At 39.7% G+C, this 22958-nt stretch overlaps 3 protein-coding genes across 3 annotated transcripts; 1 reads left to right on the plus strand and 2 right to left on the minus strand.

The window, feature by feature from the left end:
* Positions 1 to 935: 935 nt before the first annotated feature.
* Positions 936 to 1796, minus strand: LOC139741133 (beta-1,3-galactosyltransferase 1-like). Its single transcript, XM_071651720.1, has one exon. It carries the CDS (start codon positions 1794 to 1796, stop codon positions 936 to 938), a length of 861 nt encoding a protein of 286 aa, XP_071507821.1.
* Positions 1797 to 4832: 3036 nt separating this feature from the next.
* On the plus strand, positions 4833 to 6656 carry LOC139741134 (uncharacterized). Its single transcript, XM_071651721.1, has one exon. The coding sequence runs from the start codon at positions 4833 to 4835 to the stop codon at positions 6654 to 6656; it is 1824 nt and encodes a 607-aa protein (XP_071507822.1).
* A 6543-nt stretch (positions 6657 to 13199) lies between these two features.
* Positions 13200 to 20526, minus strand: LOC139741145 (uncharacterized). The gene is made up of 3 exons (XM_071651732.1): positions 20449 to 20526; positions 14354 to 14611; positions 13200 to 13604 (listed from the first exon to the last, which is right to left on the minus strand). Exons 1-3 carry the CDS (start codon positions 20524 to 20526, stop codon positions 13200 to 13202), a joined length of 741 nt encoding a protein of 246 aa, XP_071507833.1.
* Between the last annotated feature and the right edge of the window lie 2432 nt (positions 20527 to 22958).

Below are 22958 nucleotides of genomic sequence, written 5' to 3' on the forward strand. Positions count from 1 at the left end.
GGTATACTCAAGCCTCAAAATTCGAGCCGGCACAAGCAGATTTTGAGCAGTATTTTAGGGCGTGCGTGGCAAATGAACCTATGACATGTCAATGCATACTGTATATAAATTCCTTCGCATAATTATTTGTCGCACTCAATCTCATGGCATAACCATATGCGACCGACCACGACCAGGCATTAAAAAAAATAAAAAATATCCCTCGTTGCACCCTTTGTGTAAACCTCGAGGGAAGGATAGGCTTATCTGCTTTCACCAAGGTTCATTCATTCCTTTTATATTCGCAAAATAAATGGAATGAACCTTCAGCAGTCACGAGCTTCTCAGTCCCTTTCCCCTTTCGTCTATCCTATCTCTATCAAAGTCACTCTTCCATTCTATTTTTTTCTTCATACATGAGTATGTGGGCTGCAAGCAGATAAAGCTATGCGCTTTAGCTGAGTAGCCCTTCTCCGTTACTCATTGTGTCGACTCACACTTTGTAATAAAAGAAATGCACATAAACATGATATGATTACTAAGAAAGCAATTATAATGTGCTACGAAGAATGTGCGTGTGTACATGTGTGTACATAATAGGCTCACGTACATTGATAATGCAGAAACAATCGAATCAAATCAAATCAAATCAAACTGGTTGACACAGAGAGACACTTGAACAATATGAGCTTAAGGATGGAAGTCATTTTGACCTCAGTTCTACTGTTAACAATTACTATATTATTATTATTTGGGGATGGGGTGGGGAGGGTTAGGACCAACCTTACCTCTGCTGTGTCAAAAATTCGAGATAGATATTCGCCCACATGACGGACTTATTTAAAACGACAGCAACAAAAATAACAGCACAAAACACAGAAATAAGAGAAATTCCTTTATATTTCGCTTTCTTTGTGTCAACAGAGCAAGTTGAAACTAAATTCATTTAAGTCCATCTATCCATTGAAAGTACTGTATGGCGACAGACTTTGCCATGCCTGAAGCATGAGTTTTTCGGACAGGTTATAAAATACTGCAAATAATTTCCATTGTTCTTTGCCAGAATAGCAGAAGTTGTTTTCTGCGTGAACACAAATAAAATATCCGGTGGTCTTAATCTTGATCCCCATCTTCTGTAAGCACATACCCACAAAGACATCTTCCCAAGGAAAGAGCGGGGTGGTAACAGCGGTCCGGTAGGTTGCCTCTACCAGGTCTGTAGACATGATATAAGCCGCTCCGGTCAAGTAAGGTGGGTAGGTTGAATTGGGATAAAATTCTTTCGAAGTGTAAAATTTGTCGTGCTTGTTTCGAATCACTGCAGCATCGACGTAAGCATGTCCCGCAGTGTAGTTGTGTAAAGGAGCTTTTGAGAGCATGTTGATGATCCGGGGCATATTCAATATTACATCGTCATCAGCTTTTATTGTGAATTTGGCTTGTCGGCAATGGTTCGTCACCCACTTCAAACCCATGATCGTCTTTCGTGTCAGGTTTTGGTAGCTATCAATCATGTCCTCCTGCACAATATCCATGTACAAATCATATTCCTGGTCAATTTCCCTTTGCACAGTATGGTTAGATGTACTGCCCAGCATAAACACTGTTCTCACTACAGTCTTGTTGAATAGCAACCAGTGTTTTCCGTTTCCAAAAGTCGTTCGGATGATTTGCCGCCGATGGAAGTTGGCAGGAGCAGATGTCACGAAAATGACAATATCTACCCCTTCGAGTTCTCCATGATGATCACTTGTGCTACATATATTTCTTGGATTGTGTAGGTTTAAAAAATCGTGACTGTCGATCGGCTCTAGCATATACTTTGATAAAGACTTCGAAGCTTTTCTATCCTCATTCTCTCGCGCGGCCGGTGTGGCCACCAGCTTCCTTTCACCTGCGTCGACGTCTATTCGATGTGGAGGTGTGCATAAGCAGGGAGTATACTTCTGTCTTCGGCTTTTGGACAGAAAATAAACGTTTATCCCAACAATGATCAAGAAGATCAGATGCCAACCTCTCACTGTGTGTGCTTTCATGTTCTAACGAGTACTTAGATTTGTAACTTATCCAGGATTACAGTAGATGTTCGCTCTTCTTACACAATTGACACGATTGACACGAAGAAGTTAAAGTGTACCTGGAACTGAAGTAACGTAAACATGGTATAATGCCATTCTCATCAGCGAATGAGTTGGTTTTTTTTTTACACACACACACACACACACACACACACACACTTACTCACACCTGTATACACTAAAACAACCAATCAAAACCTTCCCGCCATCTAATAAAACTTGCTGATAACGGTACAATATAAACCGCATATTTTGTTTTCGGGGACGAACGTATTACCTTTTCAGTTCGTGGTAGCTTCAATATACATTTTCCACCAAACAATGATTGAAGGTTATGCAGTGGCTGGAATGTAGCTGTCTTCTTCTTCTTCTTCTTCTTCTTTTGTTAACTTTTAATTCCCTCACATGATTCTACAGCATGAACAAACAAGGAACAGCTAGTGCAAAACCGATTACCTGCTTATTTCCGTCGACAATATTGAGCTGTTCTTAAATAGACCATAATTTTTCTACTAGTCGTATCGTTGTGAATAGAAAGAAAAAAAACAGCAACAGGACATTAATTAACATACACTCTACCACTATATGCTGCTGACGAAAATTGGTTTTCAAATGGCTGAGATATCAAAAACGTGATAATAATAAAAGGCGACAGGCCACGCCTTTTATTAGGATCTCTTTGTTTCACCTTGTTTTTAGATATCTCAGCCATTTCAAAACCAATTTTCACCAAATAAACTTTTGATACCCCTTAGAATGGCATGCTCTTTGACATAGAGTGGTTTCTGAATATCTCGCAAAACGTTAAAAGCTAAATCCTCAACTCAACCAGAACTGTACACACCCTTTAAAGTGAACGAACGCTGCGTCCACTAGCTCCTTTCTTCCTGCCATGACTATACAGTGATAGCCCCCCCCCCAAAAAAAAAAAAAAAAAAAAAAAAATTTTTCGCATTGATAACTTCCAATGATTAAAGTGTCCGAATGTTATTTCAGGATCTTGAAGATAACATCTTAGCTTTATTTTGCAGAAATCCCCAGTCAATGTTGTTAAGTGGTCACAGAAAAATGTGGATCGTTGGAAAGCAGGTCATGGATCTAATTCTTTCAACTTCCACTTGAATGCTCTTGGACCTGCATTATAATGTGTGAATGCAATGGACAGAACTTGGCGGACATGGAGGGATTTCTGACATGCTCTTCAAAAATCCTCATTTCTCTTTGACCACTGAAGCAAATCAAATGGGAATATCTGTAAGATATGGGTAATTAGTTATGGTTTCATATCCTGAAATTGTGTTTGGACTGATGCATTATTTTTAAAGTAAATATCGTTGCGGAGGGTACCGTTGTATTTTTTTTTTTTTTTGGGGGGGGGACATATGGTGTACTCATGTGGGAGGGGGGATACCCCTCCCACATGATAATTTCGTTAACTTTCGTTAAATGATAATTTCGTTAACGAAACGGTCATTTTGTCGACGAAATGACCAATTTCGTAACGAAATATTCCGTGCGACACTTGGCGCTCCATGGTTTTTGTCCTTGGTTTAAACCATGGTTTCATTTGTACCACCTTCTGTTCAGTTTTCGAGAAAGGCTTTTGAGAATAATTAAGAACAGTATTAACAAGGATGCTGTTGTTGCCACAATGATAATTGAACTCATCTAATGATCCATAACCTCTGATTAACATACAAAATGGGTATCACTCAGGCTGCTTGTATTTAAAGCATGTGCCGAGTTTGCCCATCGCGGCCAATTATAATGATTCGTTGATTCTGGTGAAATCGATATAAATCAGTATGTACAAACGTCCGTGATCGGTTACCGATACCGTGAAAGGTGAGTCGGGTACCCAACAGCTAGACAATCTCAATGATGGATCTCCTTGCAGTATGGGAAATTTATCACATGGCAGGACAACAACATATCGGGAAAGCTGTAGTGGTAGTCTTTCGTCGCAACTGCATATAGGACATAGACAGCAGTTGATAACTAGCATGATAGCAACATTACTGTTTTACAAATCATCGTCAATGATTGTACCTCTCTTTATCATAAGACCTTCCCTGAGTAATCTAACGTTATGCTGACCAAAAATCTGCACATTTTACATCTCTTATCACTCCTCATGAATGATCTTATGCTTAAACTGATGATAAGGGTAATGGATATGGCCCGTTAAGGGCATCAAGAAGAGATAGGTTGTCTTCATGAAATAAGTTAAGAGGTATCCCCTACATTATTACTCCACTGATTAGGCGTAGTGAACATTGGGTTACTGAAGCTTGCTGCTATCAGTTTTAACACTTCAAAAAAAAAATAAAACAGACTGAATGAGAGACTAGCTTAAAAAAACATATGCTGCTTTGTTGTAATCCACGTGGCTGATATCGAGTCACTCCATATCAAATCACACGACGACACGAATCTCTCAGCAAATTATATTGAAGTGAGAGTAATTGCACATGTAATCATAAACTCACAGTTATCGGCAGGGTTCATGGCAAAACGCTTCCGTGATGTGTGAAATGTACACAAGGAACTTACCGGGAGTGTTCAGTCATCAGTGCAAAGCTGAGATTTAGCAAATATGTTCTCTACACCAACTTGATTGAAGTCGTGAAGACGTGCGTTTTCTTTGATCATGTCATACAAGGAAAATGCCAATAGAAGAGAGTAGAGTTGATTGGGCTACCTAATTCACACAAAGTCGTTCTAGACCTGGACTGATTTCTTTTTGACTGAGTTTACGTGCGAACGAAATTCCACATGGTGAGCGCCGCCACCGTGCATATGCGCGGGCATTCGGGTGTCCGCCAAGTTTTCGGCGACTTCTCCGACGAATCCAAAATGGGGTTCAAATCCTCAAACTTCTACCGGACACAAATTCGGGGATTCAGATGTAACTCGTTGGCATACTGTCTGGTGATTGCTTTAGTGACATTTAGTTTGTATTACCTCGTCTACTGGAGGAATAGTGACAGCGATGCTGGAGAAGTCAGTTTTCGTCATGGCGTTGTTGACAGTGAACGCGAACAAGTCGTGGAGGACGCCGTTATGCAGAAAGCCAACCCTGAATCCAAAAAAGTTGTTGATAAGCATGGTTATGAGGATAAATCTCATAACCGAATAAGAGGTCATGATAAAAAAATGCACATGAAAAACGAACGACCGGTCGATGATTTCAAACCTGGAGACCGCCACGACGCTTTTGACGACGATCACGTGATCAAAGACGATGACGGGGAGGACGAACAGGTTTTTAAGGCAGTTGTACAAGAGAATGACGAAGAGAGATACGATGACGAGCCAGTCTTTGCCGCCGAAGTCGTGGAAGACGAGGATGACGATGAGGAAGGCGAGCACGACGATGACAAACAAGAAATTGCAGGCAAAGCAGACGATTCTCACTTGAAGATACCTAAGGCGGGGCGAAAGCAGATTCCAGCGGCCGGGCAGAAACAGATTCCAAAGGCGGGGCAAAGGTCACATGCAGGTGACCATCCTGGCAAAATCGTATTTGGACACGATATGTTTGATAAATTAACGCCGAAGAAGTTACACGAAAAGGCGCGCAAATATCAAGAGTACCGAAAGGCTGAAGTCGATCCCGACTATCGGGCCGTCGCCGAACATAACAAGAATCCGAAAAACCAGCCAAAGCTACCAAAGTTCAAGCCTAACAAGCACATAAATCTGCAACAACAGGCACAAGCAGTCGCGAAGCCTCATCCTCAGCCAAAACAGTTCCCCGTTTCCGTTACACACCATCCAAACGTTAGACTATGTCCCCGCAAGCCATTCATTCTTGTAGTCGTTTTGTCCAACGTCAAGGATCACGTGGTTCGGAACACAATCCGGAAGACGTGGGGATCACCGGGAAACTTCCATGTTTCTCACGTTCCTGCACCTTCTATGGATTGGTGGGTGGTGTTTGCCGTAGGATCCGATGCCTCTAAGAACGAAGCGATACTTGCAGAGAGTGCCAAGTATGCCGACATCTTGCAAGGCGACTTCGTCGACATGGACGCGGAAGAAACGCGGAAGCTGATGATGGCCATGAAGTGGATAACTGAATTGCACGAGGCATCTCCCAGCTGTCATCCAGCGTACTTGCTTAAAACAAATGCCAACGTCTTCATCAACGGGCCCATTTTATCCAACTGGATAACGAATACCCTGAAGAAAACAAGCAACGTTTACGCTGGCAAAGTCTTGCGCCAAGATTTCCCGATCCGGGATATGACCGACCCCCATTACGTTCCCTACGGTGATTTTCCCGACGATGTTTTTCCCGACATGATCCGCGGTCCAACCGTCATCCTCTCTTTCGACGTCGTGCTCCGCATGGTTCCATTGTTCGGCACTGTTGCTCCGATCGCTATGGACGACTCGTACATTGGCGTCCTGGCATCGCGCCTTGGCGTAGCGCCGAGGAACGACGAGCGTTTCGTGCATATGAAGCGACCGTCCAACGTGTGTCACTACATGAACATGATGATTGTTTTTGGCATCAATGCGTCCGAGCATCGCCATGTATATAACGTCATCATAGGGAAATCGGGAAAGCATTGTACGAACAGGGGTCTGTAGAGTCTCGAATGATTCAACATTAGCAAGAATAGATAGCTTGCGTATTAGAAGATAACGAATATAATCATTGCTGTGGTTCTCATCACTTAACTAGTTTTGGGTATAACTTGTGTCAGTAGACAAAATACTGTTTGGTGGTGTGGGTAAATCATCATTAAATATCGTGCCTGTGAAAATAATGAAAAATGAAAGTGAAATGGTATTGTAATATAGAAAAACAACATTCAGCTCTTTCGAGCGAAATCAGTCCGGTCAGTGAGATACAAAGTGAAGGAAACTTAAGCAAAGCAAAGCAAAACAAACTTGGAAACACAATCACAGGCCGAGCAAGACAGGACGTCATTTCTGTATCTCATTAGTTTTGTTATAATGAAGACAGAAATAATCGGTTGTTATCTTGGAGAACCATTTCTTGACATCCGGGAGGAGACCTTTAGCCTCCTATCATGAAGGGCTTAGATATTTCCCCAAAGTGCAAATGGACATATCTTTTGGGAGGCCTCCCCATGATTCTTCTAACATTGCACATGCAGTAATTGTCCACAAAAAAAGTATACTGATATGAGTTCTTTGAAAACCTTTATTGAAATATAGATCGCTATTACAATCTTAACAAATTCCACCATCATATTTTTAGAGATGATTTTCGACAGCATAATAGGAAGGATAAATTATCAAATTCAGGTTTCAACTTCGTCCACGTATTCTGATGTAAATATTCATTTCAATCATAGGACTATGAAATTGAATTTTTGCGTAAAAACGCACCCCCTGTTGCGTTCATTCTGCTTTTCTTTTTACCCAGTGGTGTATCATAAATGATTTTTCTCGACCCCTCCCCTCCCTTTTAAATCTGCCTGTTTTTATAGCTGAAATGAAGAGAATATTTATGTTTTCAGCTTGTAAACCATAAATCAATCAAAGATTTCTGCGTATATTAGGTGCTTAGGGCGGTGAGTTGGCTCAGTCGGTAGCGCGTCTGCCTCACGATCACGCGGCCCGGGTTCGAACCCGAGTCTGGACTAAGCAATGTTGTGTGTAAACATACCGTCCCCTCTAGCAAGAGGCATAACACTCTGTCCCTCGGATAGGACATAAAATGGAGGTCCCGTGTATGAGAGAGTCACAGCTCATGCACGTAAAAGATCCCGCTTCATTCATTCATCGCAAAGAGCAGGGTGTCTAACCCGGTGAAGTGGTCCTACCCCACAACCAACTGGACCCCATGGAAGACCAGCTTAGTGTAGCTGAATATGGGCTATCCAGCCATCTTCATAGATGGAAAAGGAACAACAACAACAACAAGCTCATTTTGTCTCGAGGTCTTTCACTGCTATACGATTTCTACGGTACGAAAATTCGAAGAAATGCTAATAAAGCACTTGAGTCTCTTCTTTCTTCAGATTTATAGAGACTATGAAATAAAGGGGGTAATTAGAGACAAGGCAGAGAAAGCAGAGCTGCACTGGCTTAGAATGCGCAGTATTAGCCACGTATATGTACAGTGCAGCGTACTTCATAAACGTCACAATCAAATTAAAAGCGTGATATAATTTCTGCTCTAAGCTGGCATGATGTATGATTTACGGCGTGTTTAGAGCAACGCAACCCCAAGCATTTGAGCATGTTGTGTATGTTTCAATAAAAGTTGTGTCCATTCAACTCCACTTCATTTGCGAGGGCACGCGCGTTGGTAGTTGTCTTCGATCCCCCCCCCCCCCCCCGTCATTAAATAAGGGTGTGGGTCTTAATATTGACAAAATTGTGCTGGTACACACAAAAGAGGACCGACCTACACACTCGATAAGGATTAAAAATATATTTTTTTCCTCGTCCCTACAAGAAAGAAGGGAAGGAATGACGTTTACATTGTAGGGATTGTTTAACATTAGTATACATAAAAGATAGTTTCCCTGTATACATGGTAAAATCGCTGAATGTGAGATATAATTTTTCTGTCGACTGCTTCAGTGATGTTTATTTCATATTCATTCGAAAACGACTTCCACAGAAATATATCAATACGTGCAGCGTAGACTAACATAATGAAGAGTTTGTTTGCAAAAACCGATAAGTCCATATTTGCCAAATGGAGATATTTGCGATTAAAGGTCAAGAAAAATAACGAGAATAATAAGAAAATGTTTGCTTCTTTTGACCATAACTTTAAAAACATACCTTTTTATGTAGTGACCAATATATCATTTAAAAGGTATTATTTTGTACTTTATGACAGAAATCGTACTTCAAAATCTTCAAAAATGGACTTATCGGTTTTTGCAAACAAACCCTTTATATATTTTCAGCCTTTCAGCGATAGTTATCATGATAAGAAAGCATTTTGTGATCCCCAGCATATATTTTTGACTCTCTTTAGAACTCATTCCTCACTTTTCCTTGTTTCAATGAGAGTGACAAGAAGTAATCTGCATACTACAGGAAAAAACCAAGTGGCTGCGTCAAAACACGATTTTAACAAAATACATTAGCCATTAAGTTGTAACAGTTTCCATTAAAAAGTATGTCGAGTGGTATTTTGTGACTTGTTGTTTTATTGTTTAGTTGAGATATAAGATAGTGGACCAGGTTTTATTCTGTAACTTTGCATGACGATAAACTTTACTGCAACCATGATGCAGCTATTGTGGCGTTTGGGTGCATTCGTTTTAAAAACGTTCATTTTTGTTCGGCATTTTGTCATAATAGTCACAACTTTTATTGTATTTCAGTTCGCAATACAGATATATTTTCCATGATTACATTTGTGTGTTGAATTTGTGTCATTAAGTGTCTTCAAATGTTTAATTGCAATTGAATTTTGAAATGAATGAAAATTCTAATGAAAAAAAAAATTGTAATTGATGATATGATGAAGAGTATCTAGTACTTTTCTTGAACAGAACAATAAACAGGTGCAATTTTGAAATTGTCTAACGTTTTCGCAGATGCTCCCTGAAGGGACAAGTTCACCTTCATATACATGTTGATTGAGTGGATGCAGTAGAACTACTAGTATAACACATCTGCGAAAGTTTGGGGAAAATTGAAAAATCCGATCAAAACTTATGATTCTTTCTTGGTGCGTGTGTTTGTATTTTCGCACAGTCACTATATACTTGTAGAGAAGTCTGTACCACAGTGTAAGATGTCACGTGCGTAGAACGATGTAGGGAAACAGAAAATTTCACAAAATTTCGGGAAGGTTTTTTTTGTTCTTAAAGTACACATTCCTTCGAATTTTAACTGATATATCGAGGGTAATTTTATTCCCCCTGCCTTCTGAAGGAGGCAAGTCAAGTGCTCTTTCATGTGAAATGTGGAGGTATGCTACAATCTCCCTCTATTTTCTTTATATTGTTCTATACATGTGACATCACAAGCTGTGTAGTCTTCTCATCCAGTGATGGCGGAACTGAAATTTCAAAAACTCATAACTTTTGAACAGATTGTCCAATTTTCCTTAAACTTTCAGTGATGTGTTTTATAAACATTACGGCGTGCTCTCAATTCACATATTATTATGATATAAATTATGAAGGTGCAACTATCCTTTTAACTTTTACTAATCGGCTTGCCTATAGTTCATATTACAATATTCTCCATTAAAAAATAGCACTTGACAATGTGATGTCTCTACGTGAATATTTGAGTGTTGGTAACCTACCTTTGTGTTCTCTTTTCATTTTGTATTGATCATATTCAAGTATTAAAGAATATCTGTATACAATGCCGAGACATAAGATCACCGAAAATTTGTGAACGCTAGCCATATTCATAGCATTGTTAGAAATATGCCCTGAATCGATATGTGCAATTGATTTTCCTTCATTTTGCCTCTTTTTTTTTAATTCACTCTCTCTCTCTCTCCCTCTCTGTTTCCCAAATTTATTTGACCAGATGGTGAGAGCTCTTCAGTCGCGTAGTCTATCCCTGGGTGCAGTGTATTTGCCCCAGCGGTGGTGCATATGGCGCCTAATCAGTGTGGTATTCTATCATAAACCATGCAGCATGCATGTGCGCCTTGGCAGCTGTTGATTGTATACTTTGCATACAGCGCGGCGGTGATTTATGGATTTCACCTATCATGCCTATTGTCTCAAGTGCAACGATAGTAAAGATTCACCCAACGCTAGAAAAGACAAAGCAAAAATGAGGATTTGATCGGAGGCTAATGTGTTGGTGGGGTTGTATGTAGAATGTGGTATGCTTTGCAAAAATTTCATCTGGGAAGGCATTATCAATTTGCGAACATGCGTAAAATATACATATATATGATATACACACTTTATTCAGAAGAAGAGATTTGATAACCATGCGACTTGATGAGAAGAAAATGAAACTCATGTTTTAGAATAAAACGAGCAATTAAAAGTGTTTTAGTATATTGAAATAAGCAATATGTTTATCAGAGAATGTGTAGAGTTCAATAGCTTTATAACATTTTATAGGATATCTCTCTCTCTTTCTATCTCTTAGTGCCCTATTTTCCCTTCCTTTCCTTGGCATATCTCTCTCTCTCTCTCTCTCTCTCTCTCTCTCTCTCGCTCTAGACCTAACTATGCATCACGGTGTGTGGGGGTGTTTGTGCGTGTGTGTGTGTTTGTGTGTGTGTGTGTTTGTGTGAGTGGGTGTTGTGTGTTGTGTGTGTGTGTGTGTGTGCGTGTGTGTGTGTGTGTGTGTCTGTGTGTGTGTGTGTGTGTGTGTGTGTGAATGATGTGTACACATGACTTTTACATGTACTATGTTGATGGATACAGATGTGAAAACATAATATTGTGTGTGTTTCTTTTTTCTGAACTTTCAGCCCAATAAGGACGATGGTAATGATGGTTTAAGAGTACTAATTGTTTCGAGTGCAATTGCTGCACTCAAAGCAGCAAACCAACAGATCATATCAGCGAAATGGTCCAGTACTGACAAATTTACGACAGTTTGAATGTCACTTTGGTGATGTAGAATGGTATTTCTTTTTCCTGCGTGGATATGAAACCTCCCTTGCCTCCCATCTGCCTAAATTTGGTAGGCGAAACTAACAAAACGTGCACAGTTTTGACGAATTTATATGTTGAACAATATGGTTATTCACTTAACTCAGTCTCAAAAACACCGTCACAGATGTGAGATTTTTATATGATGCCTAGTTCGAGACATTAGTTGAATGTCCTGATAAATGTCTTACATAATAATGATAACAATAATAATATATACGGTCTTTTTTATCCAGGGTAGCCTCTTTATAGTGTTGTCATTGTTCTACCAGAGGGCCCTGCCATTATCATTATCCAGGAGTTGGCAGGTACCCATTTATACACCTGGGTCGAGAGAGACGTGGTTGGTAAACCCATCTTGTCCAGGGACGAGAAGCACTGGGCGGGAATCGAACTCGGGTCCTCCGGTTGGGAGTCGGGAGTCTTACCCAGTATGCCACAGCGCCCCTACTATTAGAGTATGAACATCATTTGTTTTTATATCTTACTAAAATTTCTCACTTTCACTCAGATTTCATTAATGTAAATAGTGTTGTTGTTGTGTCTTTTTCCAAAGTCTACAAGTGTGCGTTTACTAGATTCGATTATGGTCGCCAGCACACGCATATCATACGATGTGCGGATACATACAAAGAGTCGAGAAGGGAAAAGACTCGAAAAACACACTTTCGCTGTCTTACTCAATGTTTATTAGCTGCATAGTTGTACTAGAGAAAACTTGATAATATACAATTAGATATTTCACGTCAATCACTGAAATAGCTCTGTAAATAAATCAAACATTCACTGATTAATTTCTTTATCTACAAGACAATAAGAAGATGATCATTCAAAAAGCCCGAACAGGGTGCTTAGAAAATGAAACCAAAAAGTGCATTATATATTGCTGTTCTGTTAGTTACTATATCCATTACAGTTAGTTTTGTTTTTTACTTTATAAGCAAAACCTCAGAGCTTGTTAAAAAGACCAACGATCTTCCCGTAGTTATTACCATCTTCACTATCTATGTTAAAGTCTTGAACCGCAAGAATATTAGAAAATGTGATTTTTTTCTTTTGCTTCCTTTTCATCAGTGCATGAATTCCTGTTAGAAAACACCAGAGTGTCGACAAAATGTTTTCATTATATTAATATTTCACAATTCTACATGCACGCCAAACTCACTAATAATGTCAAATATCTCTGCGAGAGCTTCCTTACAAGTTTAAATTTTTAAGGAAAAATACCTCGCTATAAACAACATTGAAGACTATACTATATACATTGAATAAGATTGGTGTGTTATCTCCATAAGTTTAGTCTAATTGGCGTCTTTGAATCTGCTAACGATTGCCTTGTTCACTTGTATTGAGGGATGAATTATTTCGCCATTTTTCTTCCGACCAGAGAATGTAAGAATCTAAAGACATGTAAAGAAAAAATAAAATAAAATGGGTGGATTACTGGCAGGTTTGAGTTCTCTGAGACCCGTCAATGGAAGGGAGTGTCATGTAAAAAGAATAATAGGGGCCTCCATGAGAGGGTAATGGGTATCCGGAGGAAGGGTCCGGAGATTTACATATCCGGACGCGACTCCGAGACTTTCGCGGCACGACGCTTCACCTTCCCATTAAAACGAGGGGCGTTCTTCACGCGCTGTGCCTCCAGATCCCGCCGATACTGTCCGGACTCCTTGTTCTTCAGGCCCGCCGTCATCTTCTGCACGCCGCTGTACATGGCCTCACGGAAGGCTTGTCCGCGGACCTTGGCAGCCGCTTCGCCCCGGAGCCCCTGGTTGATCATCTCCTTGTAGGCGTTGGCGTGGGCCTGTTTCTTCATGTGTTGGCGGGCGTGGTTGACGGCCGTGGTGGGCAGGCCCCTGTGGATCTCCTCCATGTCGGCTTTGAACTGCTCACGAGCCTCCCTCAGGCGTTCCTTCTTGTCTTCGAATTCGAGGTCGGCGATGGCTATGTGCTCGACCTGGAATATTCAGACGTGAACAAAAACACCTTGAAAAACAAATGCGATGCAGTAATGCACAATGAATTCATTTCGTTATTTAACGACCTTCCAAGTCATTGTCAAAAGTGGTGGTTCGTTCCCTTATAAGCTTTGTTCCCGAATCATTGGGTGCACGTCACGAGTTCGACATCCATGAATCATACAGTCTACAAGTCATTCGGCCCATTAGTCATACAGCCCACAAGTTATACATCCCAAGTGTCATACAGCCAATGAGTTCGACACTAAGCAAACGACGCCCAAGAGACCGACACATTAAGTTCCGTGTTGTCATGTCGAACTCGTAGACTGTATGACTCATGGACCTTTTTTTTTCACTGTCGAACTAGATGACTCGACGTGGGTGTCGGCCTCGTGGGATGACTTACCCGAATTATTACATTATAGTATAGGCATCATTTAGATAACAACCGATCACGTTCACATGTACACGTCATTGGTACAGTCGTCATCACCATCATCATCATCATCATCATCATCCACCATCAGCGTTTCGGTATCTTTTGGGGTATTTGCTCTTTTATGTTGTTTATTTATTTCCTTCCCACCCTAAGAGTCAATCGTAAATGACAATAATACTGATATAATCTGCAACGCTGGTGATTATGACGTTAACATACATTTCGCCACGGGTGCGTGTCTAAATAAGAATAATAAAAACAAGAATTAGTATCGTCGTCGACGTCGTTCCCGACGTCGAAACGTACCTGTCTGACGAGCTCCTTCCGTCTGGTCTCGACGGGTTCGATGGGCGAGGAGTGGAGGAGGGCCTTGGGTAGGATGGCGTGGGGTCCCATGTACATCATGGCGTGCTCACGGAGTTTGTGGAGTTCCTTGGCCTTCTCTTCGTCACTCATTGAGTAGTCCTCCTTGATCTCCATGGCGCGCTTGATGAACTGACCCTGCTTCTCCCGCAGCTTCGATTTATCCCACTTGGAGGGGCCATGGTGTTCCGTCACCTCATCCTGATGGAGTGGTGGAAAAAAGAAGAAGTGTAAAGCAAACTTCTCAATCTTAAGCACAATGCCCACTGTGCGACCTGAGCCTGCGAGCTTATGGCGAGCTGGTGCGAGCTTTATGAGGCGCCAAGTGTCGCGTGGCCTATTTCGTTACGAAATCAGTCATTTCGTCGACGAAATTTTGATTTTGTTAACGAAATGATCATTTCGTTACGAAGTGACTGATTTCGTAACAAAATAGGATATGAGACACTTGAGTTTATCTTATTCATACACGGATCAAAAGCCTGCTTTCGGCTAGACAGTTGTTGTTGTTTTTTTCAGCAAGGCCGTGTTTTACATCGAATAACAAATCATACACATTACGAAAATGCAAATGAAGAGCTGGTATTCATTTTCATCTTATCTTTGTATCTCATGTCATCTTGTCTCATTACATTTCATTCGTTCTAGAAATTGGATTCACCTAAAAGAGCAACGGGAGAAGCAAGAAAATGGCTTACAACTTGACTATGATGAGGTTTAGATGTCACATTATCATTTTATGCTCCATTTTACAATAAAGATGTTTATTAATAATCACATCATGTATATGTATTCAGTATCACTAATATTCATTGGAAATTGAAAGGACTGCACAACAAGCACTTTGGTTTAGCATATACGTTGTCTGGATAAGGAAAGAGAACGGGCAAAACAAAAAAAAAACAACACAACACCATCAGAGAGTATAAAGCGAGTTCGGGCTTCAAACTGAACACAGACAAAGAGATCAAGTTAAAGGGAAGGCAAACCCAAAGAGCAATGTGGATTGAGTGAAAGCAGTAACATTAGTAGAACACATCAGTGAAAGTTTGAAGAAAATCGGACAATCGATGCAAGTGTTATGAATTTTTAAAGTTTTGGTGTTGGTACCGCTGGATGAGGAGACTACTAGAGGTTATGACGTATGAGTGGACAACAATATAAAGAAATATAAAGAAAATTCCTCAAAAATTCATTTTTCATGAAAATTACAAATTCCATGAACTTGATACTGACAAAAGGGTAGCAATTATTCCCCCTGCTTTCTGAAAGCGGTTAGTCAAGTGCTCTTTCATAATGCTAGAAAAGAAAATTTTTTGTTGAATTTCATTTATATTTTCTTTGTATTGTTGTCCACTCATACGTCATAACCTCTAGTAGTCTCCTTATCCAGCGGTTCCAACACCAAAACTTTAAAAATTCATAACTCTTGCATCGATTGCCCGATTTTCCTCAAACTTTCATTGGTGTGTTCTACTAATGTTGCTGCTTTCACTCAATCCACATTGCTCTTTGGGTTTGTGTTCCCTTCAAAGCCATAGCTAGGAAATCTTGTTAGAACAACTGGCTGCCGACCTACGTAAAAGGGAGTCATATTGTGCTTTCCATAGATTCACACGATATGCCGAATGTATAGGCTATATTCTGGCGTGATGGGATTACTGACACAAACTGTACGAGGACATTTTGAAGGTCTCTTTTCTGAAGTCAATAGACAGATTTAAAGTCAGACAATCATTGATTGAGCAGGAAAAATAGTGTTTGTGAGAAGTGTAAGAACGTACCGCAACATTTAACCTTGTGCCTACAATATACTGCAATTACATTATTTTTTCACAAAAAGTGAAACCTTGCGCACTACGAATATAGTATGCAGAATGAGTTGCAAATCGCTGTGCAGATATGCCATCGATTTTTGTTGGATTTGTTTGTTTGTTTGTTTGTTTGTTTGCTTGCTTTTTAAGAATACCTATAGTGACTCGTCAATGTATTCCTTAGCCACAGATTTAGCGGTATAGATAAAGTTTAAAGAGTGCACTCTTCTTGCTGTTGTTGTTGCCCTGACATGACAGACTTAGTAAGAAGTTCATCTGTGTGTGTGCGTGTGTGTGTGTGTGTGTGTGTGTGTGTGAGTGTGTGCGTGTATGTGTGTATGTGTGTGTGTGTGTGTTTCGGGGTTGTCATCCCTCAAGGCCGACACCACGAGTCATACCGCCCATCGAGCTCGATATTGAAAAAAAGGCCCATAAGTCAAACGGCCAACCAGTCATACAGCCCATGAGTTCGAAGTTCGAAACTAGGAAAAGAAGGACCATGAATCCTTAACTAGGTAAACAAGACCCACGAGTTTGATACTAGGCAAAAACGGCCCACAAGACCTGCATTAGACCCTACATCACGAGACTTAAATGTGTCGGTCTCGTGGGCCTTATTTGCCTGTAATTATAGTGTCGAACTCAGGGGCCTTATTTATTTAGTGTTGAACTCATGGGCTGTATGACTCATGGGTTGTATGACTCACGGGCTGTATGACTAGTAGGCTGCATGATTTGTGGGCGTCGAACTCATGTCTTGCACCCGTGTTTTCTTCAATGCATGGATTTCAATTTCGTGAATTGACTTGTTTTTATGTGCATTAACATTGCTGCTGGGTGGTAGCCCTTAACGGCGTAGGATTTTTACGTATGGCCTTGTCGTATTTTGCCTTGCCATTACTTTTATCGCACGAGATGCCTTACAGTACCATGAGTGAAATATCAATCATGAAAACCGCTGCGTGTTAAGATAGTGTCGGGAAAAATACACGAGATAATAAATGATAATTATGTTCTTCTTTTATCCAGGGTATAGCCTCTTCAGTGTCGCCACTGCTCTACAATATTGAGCGCTGCCATTATTAGTACAATTTGTACCCTGGTGTTGCCATGTTTCCATTCTCCGCCTGACTTGAGAGGGACCTGGTGGGTAAAAACATCTTGTCCGTGCACTTGACGGGATTCGCAACTTAAGAGTCATGAGTCTTATCGACTATTACGAATTATGCAACAGTTCCTCCAAACTGTTGAGAGATATGACAAGCTAATCGCGAAACGTGACATAATCTAATGTTAAATTACACCGTTCAACAATTAGGAATGAAGGCGACGAGTAGTGCATGCGTGAAGAAATAAATATCAAGCAATTTCTATGCGTGTATTGATTGCAGTCATTTTTTTTTCATACACGTTTGGTGTGCCGAATAGTGTTGTAATGTTTGCCAAACATCAACTACGATGGCAGATGTTCAGTCAATCGTCCATTTCTCTTCAAACAAGCCTCTCTGACGTCTAGGAACAGTTAGATGGGGGAGGGTTAATGCTGCTCTTCAACGTTTTGTTTCAGTCGCTACTGGTGATCCGATGATGGAGTTTCTGTTCAGATCTCTTCATACATCCCTGTTCTTACTAGACACTTTCCCTTGTATACTTTGTCATGTCTTTCATTTTTTTTTTTTTTGGCAAGCGGCAATGTTATCAATATGATTTTTCTTTTGGCCTGGATTCCGTAAGATTGCTTTGAGGTTATTGTTATTATTTTTTTTAATTCATGTTCCATATTCCACATTTCATACTAGTCTTATATTCCATTTGATTTGAAGCAGAAATGTTTTTCACACAATGGTCAGTTTGAACCAATAATGCACAAATGTATAAGGACATATAATTGACGTGTAATATGAGGAACCCACTAACAAGCAAAGCTTGTAGGATGTGGGCTCCAAAAATATAACATAGGGTTTTAGTACAGTATATCAATGTCAGAAGTGACGTAACATGCAAAAATACAAGATATCGAGAATATTACAAAGTTTACGGGATGTACAAAGTATAGTATATAATGTTTATGATTAACTTATGGTATAAATGCTAAGAAAAGTAGCAAGTTGATCAAACTAATGAAGTCATCCGAGCGAGGCATCATTTGAGTATGCAAAAATTTTTCAAGTGATTACGGCAAAAATAATTAAACATAGGATTTTAGAAAATTGGCTTTGAGATTTTTCTCAAAGGAGCTTAAAGAACTTGAGTGCAACCGAACCGAATCTAACTCATTCCAGAAAGAAGGGCCGGTCGATGTAATTGTCTTAAGGGCTAAAACTGTACGAACAAGGGAAAATGATAGGATTCACTGTGTCTTGTAGGGTAAGTATGAATATCACTGTTTTTCACAAACATTGAGGAAAATATACTAGGACGGTCACCAGTATTCAACTTATACATGAAAATTCCAACATGATACAAATACAAATCAGTAATTTTTAACAATTTACTTGAAACAAACAATTCATCAGTGTGATCAAAAAATTGTGCTCGATTTATAATCCGCAAGGCCTTTTTCTGAACCAAAAATAACGAATCAATTTTAGTCTTTGAGCAATTCCCCCAGGCTAATATTCCGTAATTCAAGTAAGGTAATAATAAAGTTGTATAAAGAGAATGCAATATTGGCTTTGGGAAGAGATATTTCAGTTTGTGAATAATTCCAACATTCTTGCACAACAATTTACATAAATAATCAACTTGTACCTTCCATGAAAGGTTACTGTCAATATGAATACCTAAAAATTTTGTTGAATCTATTTGATTTAACTGTAAACCGTTCATTAAAACTAAACCTGGAAGAGATTTTATTGTGTTACTGAAAACCATATAATTGGTCTTATTTATGTTAAGCGACAATTTATTTGCCTGAATCCACTCAAACACCAACTTAAGTTCATTATTCAAAGTATCGAGCAAAACATAAGGATCTGAGTGAGAATAAAAGAGACTTGTATCATATGCGAACAGAAGAAAAGACAGCAGAGAGGATGAGTTCCGGAAGTCATTGATGTATAAAATGAATAAAAGAGGACCTAAGAAGGAGCCCTTGACATCGGCTAGAGTTTGTCTGTCTGTCCGTTTAATTTTGCCGATGTTTTTGAAAATGAGGTATACACGATGTCATTACTCTGTACAGAAAATGTAGAAAAAATATTTAAATAAACCGATCTTTCCAACCGTCAGCAACGGCTAATCATCAATTTGCAGTTATCTTGTGCAAATGATGTTAATGTCATATCTGCGTGACATTGCCTACTGTTTTAAATATACAAAAGTATTTCAGCAGCGTCTTCGAACGACTGCGTCAAAAGTGCGTCATTATTAATTTCAATCAAGGGGCACGACAGCCAGTTTACATCTTAATGTCCGCATGATATGTGTCCATATGAAAACTGGACACCATGCTGTATACTAGTATTCAATCCGCCGTTGTGTCGTGAGACATAGTATGTGCATACCCAAGATGTGGACATTAAACTTAATGGTTAAATTTAGGCTTGTCAACAAGCCTAAAGTGGCTTGTTAACAAAATTAAGATTGATTCGATCTATTCCTGAGTTACTTCAAAGTAGTCCCTACCTGATCAAATGATCAAAAAAGTATGTCTTTTCTTCCAAATTCGTTGAATAGACTTTGATACACTATCTCCCGCACTGAGAAACAGCGACAGTTCCGATTATAACAAACTGACAAAATAAACCTAGTCTTTTTTTTCTAAGGAGTAGTACAGTATTATGAATAACGTTTATGATTTATAGCCCTCTAGCCTTATGTTGATATACCATGCAGTAAACTAATCATTGTTTGAAGTTTCTAAAATGGTTGAAAATTCATTATTTGAAGGAGATACCACATCCTAATGATCAAATTAGGTCTACGGATTTCTTTGGGTTTTGATTTTTCAATATGACCCAATTTGCTCGAATACCTCATGTCGGTAAAAAGATGAATTGTCTGATCCTATGAATAGCATTTGAAGAAACGTAAAAAAAAAAACACGGAAATATTGTTCCCAACATGGAAGATAAAAATGTTTATCGCAGTTTAGCAGATGTTATCAGGGGCAAGATGGCGATTATTGATTGGTTAAGAGCTGACGTCTTACGTATCATACGTATAGTTCTTGGCACAGGATGTACATGCCAAACATGGCAGTCAAACTGGTCCAGGACTTACCTCTTTTTGGGGTGGTCCCGCCGCTAAAACAATTGACACGAAGCCAACCAAGACGGCTAGGAAAATCCAGGCCTTCATCTTTGTACCCTTAATCTAGATCTGGAGGAATAAGAACAGGAGTAGACTTTTCTGTAGAATCTCCAGCGATAGTCAAGGTCCTAGCGACGCAATGTGCCAGGCATCCAAGCTACTGCTCCTCACTCTTTGTGCCGAAAGAGAGTGTGGCTCAAGCAACCCAGATCCTTTGAGGACAAAGATCGACAAAAAACTCAAAGAAAAAAAAGAGAGAAAGCAACGAATGGAACCCTCAACGCGAGACGGTACCGAGATACACGAAAGAAAGGCGGTGATCGATTAGTATCGATCGAAAGCCACATCACTATTCAGTGTCTACGGGCTGCACATAGCAAGTTTTAAGATACAGACAAATTGCCCTTCTTTCTGACAGTTGATGGTTTCCAAACTAATCATAACGGCATGTAGTAGCCATCATGTGCTATTTAAGTATTTAGATTATTGCTCGTGATACATTACAGCCATTTATGTCATCAAGGCTGATGATCTACTGCTCAACAATTCCGCAAACTTATGAAATTATTGGTCAGCCTTTGGTTTTATTTCTTCGTTTTTGCTTAATGTTCATTCTGAAATTTTGGGGAAAATGAGACCCAATCAGTCATGTACCTACTTCTTTAAAGCAGTGGGCTGCAATTCAAAACCCCAATTTATGGAGACCATCCCATCGAGATGGTTTTGGTATATGGTTGAAATTCCGTCGAAATTTAGGAGAAAGCATGGTATGGACAATGTTGGTTATAATAATAACCAAAGGAGATGGCAATTCAGGGGTAGAGAAAACAATCGGCAGTAATCTGGCGGAACTTCGTATCCTCTTTTTCCCATTTCGCCAGAAATCGGCTTTTAAAGATTCAATGTTACACCTTTCTAAACTAAGTTACGATGAGTTGCATTTTTTTTCTTTTCTTGGTCATATTGGTCTAAAACAATCAGTTATCAGCAAAAAGATGACATGGAGGAGGACTGATACAGAACAAAAATTAACAAATCAACAAAGAAGAAGAAGACATGAAGAAGAAGAAGTGGAGGAGGAAAGAAGAGGAGGCGGAGGAGGATGAGAAGAAGAGAAAGAAGAAAATGAATAGTAAAGGATTGAGGAGAAGAAGAAAAATAGTATTCAATACATGACAAAGAAGGTAATGGTAATGCAATAAAGAAAATTATAATGACAAAAAAGATGACAAAGGAAATGAATAACAAAGAAAGGTAGAAAGCGAGATAGAAAGGGACAAAGGTAACGAAGAATAAGAATTTGGAAGGAATGGAATTATTCTTGACGATATAATGCGATGAGGTCTAGGATGATAATAAGCAATTAGAAAGAAAGAACAAAGATAGAAAGAAGGAAAGATGACCTAGGATAAGAAAGATATTCGGCAAATTGAAGTTATATAGAATACCACTGTGACATGATCAGGAGAAGGGATTTGATCATTGAAATCTTCCTTGGATATCAGAACTAACCCATATTATTTTAGAAGAATTGCTACACTGGCCCTGGAGATGTGTTTGCACTGCACGAAACAATAAAAAAAGTTTAACAGATGATGTGATCCAGTCTCCCCCCCCCCCAAAAAAAAAAAAAGTACCCTCTCTACTGGACCTGCGAGATCTTAAGTACCCTCAAGCTCAAATCGATCACTCTATTCTGGTTCCCATGGTTGATCAAAATGTTAGGCCGGGTATTACGTAAGGACTGGACAAAGCCGTCGGGAATAGCGGTGAATCGAGGAAACGCCACTTACAATAGATAAGAAATTGCAGGAAGAATAAAAAGCAAGAGAGACAATACTGTCGGACAGTCGGAAGAGGGAACAGAGTCTGACGCTTGATGAAAATCAAAAGTGTCAGAAATTTTCAGGAGATTGTGTCACCATGGAGCAGCTCCATGGATGGTTTTACTTTACCTTTGCAGGTTATACTGCTATCGGCTTCACATAAATAGTATGCCACATTCCCGTTTCAGACGATTTAACGGGGTCGTCACAAGACCAACACCCACGAGTCATACAGCCCATGAGTTCGACACTAGTATAAGTGAAAACAGCCCACGAGTTCGACAGATACAACACGGGGCTTAATGCGTCGGTCTCGTGGGCCTTGGTTAGTTTTGTGTCGAACTCATGGACTGCATGACTCGTGAGCTGTATATGACTCGTGGGTGTCGGTCTCGTGACGTGCACCCGATTTCACGAGTTCGATCGCAAACTTAGTATGCTACCATAGGGCCATTCTTAAACATTTTTAATTCCCATTTAAGTCCATCATCATGCAGATAGAGCAAAATAGACACCTTTCCATTGATACCTCACTTGTTACATAACAAGAAATGTTCTTGATGAATATCCCATATTTTCTTATTGTTTTATTTGTTTTTAGAAGCTTTAAATATTTCAACTTTACAAGAATGGCGTTAACTCGATTTGCCACCA

Source organism: Diadema antillarum, unplaced genomic scaffold (assembly GCF_040938485.1).
Source record: "Diadema antillarum isolate AM-2024a unplaced genomic scaffold, OU_Dant_1.0 seq00000906_RagTag, whole genome shotgun sequence".
Taxonomy (NCBI): Eukaryota; Metazoa; Echinodermata; class Echinoidea; order Diadematoida; family Diadematidae; genus Diadema; species Diadema antillarum.